Genomic DNA, 10,532 nt, shown 5'->3' on the forward strand with positions numbered 1-10,532 from the left:
GCGGACACGGGACTCGAACCGGGGGCTCTGAGGGGAGTGAAAGCTGCGTCGCCGCGCTGAAGCCTCCTGGCCGGACCCCACCCACCCGCTGCAAGCATAGCCAATCAGAGGCCGCTATTCTCCCTTCACACCCTTCTGACCAATGCCGAAACCCCGCAGCTTGCCAGCCAATAGAATAAGAGCTTTCGGTTCCTCCCTCGCGCTCCCTTCAGTCAATAGAAAGCGAGATTTTCTAAAGGACAACCGGGTCGTCCACCGGACGGGAGCCTTTCCCGATTGGCGGCGTGTCTCGCTCCGAGGGGGCGTTACGGCGCCGGGGGCGTGGCTTGCGAAGGTTATATAAGGACCCGCTGCGGGTGCGGTGCCATTTTGTGTAGCAGCGCCTGGAGAGCGGCCGGTGGGAGCAGCGGAGGGTTTCGGGGTTCGGACCAGAGCGGCCGGATGGTGAAATCCTCCCTGCAGCGGATACTCAACAGTCACTGCTTCGCTAGAGAGAAAGAGGGGAATAAAAGCACCATCATGCCCGCTGTGCTGAGCCTCAGTACCGGACAGAGCAGGTGAGGGGCCGCGGCCTCCCTCAGCCTTCGCCCCGCCGGGCACTCGCCGCCTCCCCCTTCCCTCAGGGCCCGCCCTGCACCTTCTCCTCCTCGTCCCTCCCGCGCCGCTCGCCTCCCCCGTGGCCGGGGGGAAGGGCTGCTCCGTGGCGGGGGGCCGGGGAGGGCGGCTTGGCCTCCCCCGCGGAAAAAGAGGGGGATGGAAAGGGTTAGGAAAAAAAACCCTAACGCCTAAGGCGGAACCTGAAGGTTCCACGCCCTCCGGTGTGAGTCGCCGCCGTGCCGGGCGACACGTCCCCGCTGCCCCGGGGCGGGGGATCTGCCGGGGCCGCCCCCCCGAGCCCGCCGGGGCCACGTTACCACCGTGGGGACACCGGGTGTCACAGACCCCCGGGGCATCACAGCCCCTGGCAGCTCAGCCCGGCCCGGAGGGGCCTGGAGACAAAGCCGGGCCTGGAGCTGCCGCCTGCCCACCGGGAAAAACAAACAAAAAGCGAAACAAACCAAAAAAACCACCCCAAACCCACCACAATTAGGTGGAGATGGCAAGGGGTTGGAAGCTCTTATCCCCTTATGTAATCGTTAGATATTCTTGAGAAGTAGTCGAGGGTGCTGAGCCTAAAGTAGAACGTGGGAGCGTTAGGAGAGCTGGTGGTTTAAAACTCGACCGAAAGATTAAATAATTCTGGCAGATGCTGGGAAGAAAATACTGAATGAGGGGGGCTGGTGTGGGGCATCAGTCTGTGTAAAGGAAGCCATGATTAAACCTCCCGTGTGAGCTATAAAACCAATTACGGTATTTTGTTATAAAGCCATTTTAATACTTGGCTGTTGCTTAAAGATAATTTTTTCCCGAGAGGAGTAAGTGTGCACGAACATCACTCTAAAATACATTTTTAATTGCAAAGCGTGGGCAGCCTTCGTTACGCACGGCGTTTCACTGGGCAAGAGGTGAAATTCTATCGAGGATTAGCGCTGCACCCTTCTGAACAGGGCGCTTAAAGGCTTATTTGGAAGGATAATCAGGAATGCCTGGCTCTGCAGCCATTCTGAAATAAAATCAGTAATGCTGGTGCTAGAGAATAGTGTCTCTCAAAGAGCCTTAAAATAGTGGGTCGATCACTCATTTAATTGAGTGCAAATCTAATTTTTTTTAAATAAAACACTTACCAGCATTTGGTATTTGACCTATGTGGCCGTTCAGTGCCTGTCTAATACAGATTATTCACCGAGTTTCAAGCTCATTTAAAAAAAGGAAAAGCGAAAAAGAAACTCCCGTGAACCGTGCAAAATGGTGGATTATTTTGTACATGTTTATTCTGATTTGCAAATGGCTGCTGGCACTCACAGACAGGACGATTGTGAAAATTTCCCCAAGGGCCTCGATTGCTGCATCTGCTGAGATGACGCAACTGGCGAGCGCAGCCCGGGGGTGAAGGATGGTGCAGGGGAGGGGCCGGCGGCCGCGCCTGCTCGGGACCGGAGAACCTTTATTTGCTTCATCAGGCTTTTATGGATGGGCTGGAACTTAAGACACATAGGAGAAATATGTTTTATATCTTTAAAAGATAACATTCTTCACATGACTCTGCTCAGCCAAATTCGATTCTCAAAATTGCCCTGAAGAATTCAGTAGAAAGGCTCGAAGGGCTGCAAATATTCAGGTTTGGTATTGGAGTTAAAACTGGGGAGTTTGCTCGGTGAAAACATTTGAGGTGGTGCCATCTGTGAGATGATTGCGTGTAGTTTTCTGGTGTCGAGCCAAGAGTGCCGATGCAAAGGGCTGAGGTAACTGGGGCTGTATATCGCAGGGGAAAAAATGATCCCTAGTTTGCTGGGTCAGTATATTGCTGATAACTTAGGAGAACAAGGTGAGGAGAAAATGTGTGTTGGCAGAATGGTCTCTTGAGATGAGGTCAAGTATATTGCTGCCTCGGTATAGAAATAGGCCTTGCTCACTTTGAACTGAGCCTATTTTCATCTCCAAGTCAGTCTTTCCGTCAAAATCCCGCAGCAGGAGCTGTGTGACGCTCCTGGGCGCGAGGCAGCGTTCCTGTCCCTGCGCTCCAGGTTCCTTTGTCTTGCCACATCCCTGCGTTGCAGTGGGAGGAGTTCCCTTGGCCTGGCTTCGTTTTGGTTTAATTTTTTATTAAATCTTGTCATCTGATCACTGCTTGAAATGTTGTCCGTGTGTCTCTCTAACTGTGATCCCTTTCTAGTTCCAGGGTTCCCTTCAATTGCTGTAGTAACCTGGGTCCGGGGCCTCGGTGGTGCTCCTGATGTCCCTCACCCACCCCTGAAGATCCCAGGTGGGCGAGGGAATAGTCAGAGGGATCACAATCTTTCAGCTAATTTATTTTATTCGGTGAGTATAAATAATAACAAGCAGCTTGCTGTGGCGAGCCTATTAATGGGAGTTATCCCTTCTCCAAAGGGAATTGGAAATAACTTTGCTTCTATTACTGCTACAGGATAATCGGCTGAATGTAACAGAAGAACTAACATCTAATAACAGGACAAGAATTCTGAATGTCCAGTCAAGGCTTACAGATGCCAAACACATTAGTTGGAGAGCAGTGCTGAACAACAACAACCTCTACATAGAAATTCCCAGTGGTGCTCTGCCTGAAGGGAGCAAAGACAGGTGCGGAGAACAAAATACAGCTGCGGTTTAACTTCCCTCTGGCTTGAAGGCCTGTCAGTAGGGTGGAATAACACTTCACTATTGTTTCCTTCCATTATTCTGAAAGTTGAAATCTAATTATGGTGCTTGATGTTCTCTTATAAGTGGCTGTAACTCAGTAATCCTGATTTGATCCTGTTTCCTCAGGCAGAACCCCCTAAAAGGGCTGATTTCAGGCTTTGTGCTCACATCCTGGGGGGTTATTTTACCCACTGCAAACAGCAGCCTGGTTCTGAGTCTGTCACTGCAGTTCTCCCTTCAGCCCTGACAGGGAAAACATGTTTTCTGTGATACTGAAGACTCAGATTTCTGCCCCCAAGTTAAAGCTGGGGCTTGGGGATCTCCCTGATGTGAGTTCAGGAGCAGATCAGCTGTGCTGACTGATCTCTGCAGAACATCTTTGCTCACGTGCTTTGTCTATCTCATCTAGTTTTGCAGTTCTTCTAGAGTTTGCTGAAGAACAGCTTCGAGTTGATCATGTGTTCATTTGTTTCCACAAGAACAGAGATGATAGAGGTGGGTGTAGCGCTGTCTCTAAAGATATGAACGCATTATTTGAGATTGGTTTTAGATGCTTTAACTATTGTGCAGCATCAAATGGATGACATTTCTTTTCTGCTTTTTTTTTCTAGCTGCATTGCTCCGTACTTTCAGCTTTTTGGGCTTTGAGATTGTGAGACCAGGGCATCCCCTTGTCCCCAAGAGACCAGATGCTTGCTTCATGGCCTACACGTTTGAGAGAGACTCATCAGAAGAAGAATAGATTGCAATGTTTTGCCTCTTAGAGCTTTCTTGTTGTCTATAAAGATGATTCTGTAGAAATTTTGTCAACATCTATTACAGTATCTATAACTCTGTACGAAATGTTGTGACCAACTGCTCTGGTGGTGAGATGTTGAAAATTTCAGACTCCCCATCTTTTTCTGGATTTGTGCGCATGTTGTGGTTGTGCAAATAAATGCTCCCTCCAAATTAGCAGTATATTTCTTGAAGTTTAATATTGTGTTTGTGATACTGAAGTATTTGCTTTAATTCTAAATAAAAATTTATATTTTACTTTTTATTGCTGGTTTAAGCTGTTTAAGACTTGCACTCTGAAGAGGTGGCTCTGGAACTGCGCCAACCATTAAAGCTGCAGGTACGGAACGGCCTTGCTCATTCTTTGCTTGTCTGGAAATCACGGCTATGATCTACCAGGACTTTAAGTCATCTACTGATCCTCTAAAAGCCAACTTTTAGTGAAACAATTAGCAGGTTATCCATTTCTGCTGGTAATTAGGATCACTGCGTCCCTGCTCTGTCAGTGCTTTGTAGGGTACTACAGGGATATGTGTTAGTTGGAAAGTCACAAGTGCAGCTTGTGGGTGTCTTGGGCTTCGAGTGCCTTTGAAGATGTGACTTTGATACCCAAAGTCCTCATGTCACCAGTGCCCGTGGAGCCTGTATTAGCACATGGGGTGGCTTAATGGGTTCTTGGGCTGTGATCTGGGGAGGTTTGTGACACTTGATAGCTAAGTACTGCTGTGGTGGCCTCCAGAGCTCTCCTAGGGGACACTTACTTAGCACTTGCAGCTTTTGGGGGCTTGTGTGGCACCACTTGAGCTGATTACTCTTTGTTTTATAAGACTCTGGGGCACTGAATCCCTGGGATGGGTTCTGTTACCAAGCTGCGTCGCTGTGAGTCTCTAAATAGAACATTTTCATGAGCGTGTGCTCTGCCTGGGGCCAGACCCTGCTGAGCTCGGCTTTAGGAGCTCTGGACAAGGTGCAGAGTTCTTCAAGGGGCAAGGAGGCCTAAGGATCACCCCACAGCTCATCCCTTGCAGATGTTCTGGGCTGAGCGGTGCTGGAATTCCATGGAATACACCAAAATAAAACCCCTGAAATTCCATTCTTGGAGGTGCAGCAGGGAGCAGATTCTGTGGTGGGATGCACAGCACGAAGTAACGCAGTGAGGTGATCTGGGAGCTGGGAAAAGGCCCAGGGACCCCTGGAAAGCTGAGGGGAGCCAAGGGGAGATGTGGGGGGACTGTGGAGCTTTGGGGAGCCCAGGGGAGCTCTGGGAAACAAGGAAAGGTCCTGGGGAGCCTTGGGGAACCGAGGAGAGCGGCTGAGCCGTGGGCTTTGCTGCCATCTTGTAGCCACGCAAGATACTACAGGAGCAGTGGGGACAACAGGGCTGGGGCTCACCCAGCACAACCCCTCCTGCGTGGTTCTCCTCATACTGAATTTTGAACCACATTTCTTTAGGCCGGCTGCACTTGTGCAGTGGCCGGGTTGGGGTTTGTGTGGCCAAGGAACCTGTTTGGCCCGCCTGTCTCATCCAAACTTGGTCTAGATTTGGAGACCAGGGTGCAGATCCCACGTGGTGCCGCGTTCTGTGCCAAACAGCAGATGCACCGGCACTGCAGCCCAGTCTCTGGGTGCAGCAGCTGTAAACCAGACCGAGCTCCATCGAGGCTGTTCTGGCTCATCACCGCCAGGCAGGGACGTTTGCCTTGGTGTTTCTCTCTGGATTCATCACCGGGGTGTGTAACGCTGTCAAAGAAGCACATAAAGGACCAGTATTTAAGAGGCTCAGCTCTGGGTTTTATTGAAGCTGTGTGGCTGCTGTATTTCCCCCTTTAAAATGTCATTTATATTTGTGACTATGCCGCAGACTTTCTAAAAAGACCAGGCTCTACAAGGTATTGTATTTCTCCTTTGCTAAGGGCATTAAGGTGAGCTGTGATGCGTGGCTTTGCACGCTTATGTAAAACAGTGAAAGTCTTATGGCGGCAGGAGCGGTCTGAGGGGGTTTTATGCAGTCTTAGCCCCATAAACTTTACTTGGGATAATCAGCCACTAAATTGGTGCTTGATCCCATGGCTTCTGTGCAGCCGTCTTTCCTGAGATGCTCAGATAAACTGGACTCGCAGTATCAAACCAAAATCATCCGAGGGTGTAAAAACACACCCTGTGTTGTGCGAGCCACACGTGGGAGTTGGGTCCCAGCTTCATCGTTCGTGGGCCGTGGGAGAAACAGGTTTGGGTTTAGAGAGTTTCCCCAACCAGGACCAGCTTCGGTTCCTTGTGAGCTGAGGATTTGGCCAAGTCCCCTTGGGCTCTTGGCTTTGAGGAGACATTTAGGGAGCGTAGAGGTCCTGGGTGGCTTGGTAGAGCATGTGTTCGGTCATCTCCTTGAAGTACTGGCAGCACAACCAGTCCTCGAGGCCGGGGCTCCCCACCGCCCCAGCCGAACCCTCTGCAAACCGGAGGAGCAGCAGAGCCCTCTTGAGCTCCAGCCAGCTCCGCAGCAGCGTCAGGGTCTTCTTGCTCCTAGCGAAGAGCTCCTGGCGAGGTCCCCAGAGCAGGACCTGCAGGATGCTCCGGGCCTGCTCCAGGGACACCCTCTTGCAGGGCTCTCTGTGGAGAAGCAGCACGGCCAGACGCTTGAGTCCCGTGGAATAGATGGACAGGGAGGGGATTTCGGGAAGTCTGTTGCTTCTGAAGCCCAAGGCGTTCTCCAGAGAGATGTCCACATGCAAGATCTGATAGATCAGCATGCCTACATTCAGCTCATCTGCTGCCGGGGACTGGGGTGCAGCAAACCCCTTGGTCCAGTCCTGCTCTTGGCTGGTAGAACAAGGTCTTTGCTTGGCTTTAACTCTGAAGAAGCTGCTGATGAGCAGCCGTGGCAGGGACAGCCCCAGCGCTGCCTCCTTGCCTTGCTGGCCCTGGGGAGGACACGGGCACTGCACCAGCAGCAGGTTCTCGGGGCACAGGTCCCCCTGCCCCACGTTCTGCCCCCGGAGATGCTCCAGCCCCATGCACACCTGCAGCAGGAGGAGACAAGCCAGGCGCTCGTAGTGTCCGGGGCTGCTCCTGTGCAAACCCTGGGATCCCTTCACAAAGCCAGCCAGGGTCTGGTAGGGAACCTCAGGAGAAATGAAGACCTGCAGGACGGGGCGAGTGGCGAGACGGGCCGGCTCCTCTGTGCGAGGGGACGGACTCTGCTCCCCGGGGCTCCCCGGGAGCACCAGCTCGCCAGGGAGGCGGTCGGTGAAGCGACCGATCAGGCGCTGGATGCTGCAGTGTGGCCTGAGCGAGTTCTGCACCCCCAGGTTTGTGCAATCCGCCTTGGGGACCTGCAAGGAAAGACAGGACACGGCTGCGTGGGGACAGAGCGTCATCCCAGGCCGGGTCACCACCTCAGCTCGCGGCCACCAGCCCTGCTCTGACCCACGCATGGTGCTGGGCTCCCCCCATTGGCACCCCCAGAGTGCCTTGGAGCCAGAAATGGGAAAGGAGAGCGGGTGTAACCCCCAGGTGAGCTACAAAGCTGCTGTGACGGTTTAGTCCATCCGCAAGGGAGACCTTATTGCAGCTTTTCCGAACTTAAAAGGGGCTGATCAGAAGTATGGGGACAAACTTTTGAGCAGGGCCTGTTGTGACAGGACAAGGGGGGGTGGTTTTAAACTAAAGGAGGGAGATTCAGGCTGGACATGAGGAAGGAATTGTTGTCCTGAGGGTGGTGAGAGCCTGGCCCAGGTTGGCCAGAGAGGTGGTGGATGAACCATCCCTGGAGACATCCCAGGCCAGGCTGGACGGGGCTCTGAGCACCCTGAGCTGGTGAAGATGTCCCTGTCATGGCAGGTGGGGCCCTGGGGGAGCTTTAAGGTCCCTTCAACCCAAACCATCTGTGATTGTCTGATCCTGCACTGCCTGAGGAACCAGCTCTGCTCCAGCCTCTGCTGTGCATCCGCTGGGCCCTCAAAACCACTGTCCAGGGCATCTTCTGCAGCAGTGCCGTTCTCCTTGACATGTCCTTTGTCCCACAGGAGCTGTCACCCTCTCCTCCCCAGCCCGCACCGGCAGCACCGTCTCACGTAGCAAATGCAGAAGTGGGCGCGAAAAGGGGAAGCGCAGCGTGACGGGTCCGCGGAAAATCCAACGCTCCCGGTTCACGTTTGCCTGCAGCACCGCAGCCCCCGGCTCGCTTGGCACCACCCCGGGGCATTTTCCCTGATCCCCCGCTTACCTTGACTGCAAAGACCAGCTGTGTTTGCTGAAAAGTGAAGCCCACGCGGAAATACCAGGCGTCCGCGCTCTGGCAGCACGGCTCCCGCTGCAGGACGCTGAGCGCGGCCCAGCCCGTCCCCGCCAGCTCCGCCGCCACCAGCTGCTGCCGCTGCTCCGGCCCCAGCAGCTGCTCCTGGATCCGCGCCGACAGCCGTGCCAGGGCGGCCGCCTGGCACCCCAGAACCAGCCCGCACACCCCGCTCCCCAGCAGCGGCCCCAGCTCCCCGTCCGCTGTCCCAAACGTCAGCTCCGCCGTGCTGGGTGATGGAGCCTTTTGTGGGCTGCTCCGGGCCACCGGCTCCCCCAGGCTTTGGGACTTGGTCAAGGGCTTCTTGTGTCCCCAGGAGGGTCTGTCTGGGGTGGGGGTGGAGCTGGGAGCCCCCTCCTCGTGCTGCAGATGGGGCGCTGGGGTGTTGCAGAGGATGCCGCTGGGCCCTGGCGTGGGGTCACCCCAACAGTGTGGGCACGGCCCCCCCTGCTCCGGGAGGGACTCTGCTCGCTGGAGATGCTTTTTTGGCAGTGGGGGAGGCAGCGTGTCCTGGCGGGGCTGAGCGTGGGGGCTCCCAGCCCCTTCCCCTCGTTGGGCCTTGCGGGGGACGAGGTGGGCTCGCAGCTCCCCTGCGGACAGACGGACAGACACGGCAGGGCTGAGACTGCCCTGAGCGTGGCTGGGGGGGAGAAAATGGGAGATGGAGCAGGAGGGGGGGTACAAACGCCGTTATTTGCCCCACTGCATATTTCCAGCCCCAAAGCGACGCCCAGCACCGGCTGGAGGAGGGTGGGAGGGAGGCAGGGTTGGGGTGTCACTCACCCACGTTGCTGTAGATGAGGGCTGAGTCGGGGCGTCGAGGGCCCCCCGGGGTGTCCGGCATGAGGGTGGGTATTCCGGGGGCACCCAGGTCCAGGCTGCTGTGGCGGGCACAGCCCATGGCCCTGTACGAGCCGGGGGTCAGCGCTTGCCCCCTGGGTTCCCGACCCCTTTCGGTGCCGCCTCAGGGGAAGAACAAGGAGAAAGGGGAAGTGGTGGCCTGGGGAGCCTGGGCTGTCTGGTTTGGGGCGAAAGACGGGGAGTTTGGTGGCTCAGTGACTCCATCTCCTGCACTGGGGGGGGTTCCTGCTCCCAGGGGTGGGTGGGGGTACACATGGGTTTGTGTCTGCCCTGTGGTCCCCATGGGGAGGAGGACATGATGATGGGACGAGAGCAGGAAAAGCCTTCGACACCCCAAGTCAGGGTCTGGGGGCTGCAGGATAGGGGTCTGTGCACTGCAGGATAGGGGTCTGTGCGTGGGGAAGGAAAAGCAGAGCACTGGTCGGGGGGGCAGTGGGAAGGAGCCATTTCCAGCCCCCGCGGGTTTCGCTTCCCAGTCCCGGCCAAGCTCGGTGCAAACCTGTAGCTCTGACCCTGACACCACGAGTGGTACCGAAACCACGGTGGGCTTCTTTAAAAATTCTGCTGGGGACATCAATTGCTATGCAACTTCGGGCTTGGCCCCTCTTTGGCCCAACTTATCCCCTTCATCCCCCAGGGAACAGGGAATTATCCACCTGCAAAGCCTGGGGCTGCAGCAGCCGTGCTGGGGTGCAGCTGGGAAGCTCCTTTTTGGGCCCCATTTGCAGAGCAATTTGTTACCTCTGAGTTTTCCCTGGTGGTGCTGGGGACCCGGGGGGCTCCAATTCCATCTCCCGGCTCGGTGGCAGCTCCATTTCCCCGTCCTTTGTGCTGGCCATGGTATGGCCACCACTCTCCTTGCACAACCCGCTGCGGCCGCGCTGGCAGGAGGATGTTCTTGCAAAACCTGCTTCTTGCAAGTCAAAAGGAAGCCGGGGGTTTGGCCTCACTGCCCGCAGCCCCCAGGGTCACACGCTGCTCCTGCTGCAGCTGCAGGAGTGGCATCGCCCTCCATGCAACCTGCTGTGGCGGGTTTGTGTCCTCGGAGCTGCCCCTGCAGCCTTCGCGCTCTCCCAGGCTCTTTCTGGATGGCGGCTGTGCTGAAGCAGGGGGACTTCCACGGTAAAACCCCCCCAAACCACACCATCAATTCCCTGCTCTCCAGATTGTGTTACTCTAGATAGATCAGTTAGGTGGAATATTTTGGTTTCCTGCAACCATTGCAAAGGAGGAACCCGGTCGTTAGAAGGCACATTGGTCCCCCACCCCAAGAGAGCACGAAGTGACACGACTCAGCTGCTGCAAAACCCCCCCATTGGCATCTCTCCCCTCTAGAACAAAGCTA

General features: G+C 55.2%; 2 protein-coding genes across 2 annotated transcripts; one reads left to right on the top strand and one right to left on the bottom strand.

Moving 5' to 3' along the window:
• The first annotated feature begins 354 nt into the window (after nt 1–354).
• Nucleotides 355–4,300, top strand: OAZ1 (ornithine decarboxylase antizyme 1). The gene is given in 6 exon segments (XM_065858463.2): nt 355–557; nt 2,774–2,831; nt 2,833–2,919; nt 3,026–3,198; nt 3,668–3,753; nt 3,870–4,300. Coding segments are annotated over 6 exon segments (651 nt in total). The 5' UTR covers nt 355–441; the 3' UTR covers nt 4,001–4,300.
• A 1,453-nt stretch (nt 4,301–5,753) lies between these two features.
• PEAK3 (PEAK family member 3) lies at nt 5,754–10,099 on the bottom strand. The gene is made up of 3 exons (XM_071799662.1): nt 9,110–10,099; nt 8,258–8,916; nt 5,754–7,364 (listed from the first exon to the last, which is right to left on the bottom strand). The coding sequence occupies exons 1-3, from the start codon at nt 9,225–9,227 to the stop codon at nt 6,363–6,365; spliced, it is 1,779 nt and encodes a 592-aa protein (XP_071655763.1). The 5' UTR covers nt 9,228–10,099; the 3' UTR covers nt 5,754–6,362.
• Between the last annotated feature and the right edge of the window lie 433 nt (nt 10,100–10,532).

Source organism: Patagioenas fasciata, chromosome 27, assembly GCF_037038585.1.
Source record: "Patagioenas fasciata isolate bPatFas1 chromosome 27, bPatFas1.hap1, whole genome shotgun sequence".
Taxonomy (NCBI): domain Eukaryota; kingdom Metazoa; phylum Chordata; class Aves; order Columbiformes; family Columbidae; genus Patagioenas; species Patagioenas fasciata.

Excerpts from the sequence above, each read along its gene's own strand:
- PEAK3 (XM_071799662.1), bottom strand. The coding sequence starts at position 9,227 with ATGGGCTGTGCCCGCCACAGCAGCCTGGACCTGGGTGCCCCCGGAATA. Across the intron at positions 8,917-9,109 it reads CCTCATCTACAGCAACGTGG|GGGAGCTGCGAGCCCACCTC; the intron begins GTGAGTGACACC and ends GTCTGTCCGCAG. Across the intron at positions 7,365-8,257 it reads AGCTGGTCTTTGCAGTCAAG|GTCCCCAAGGCGGATTGCAC; the intron begins GTAAGCGGGGGA and ends CTTTCCTTGCAG.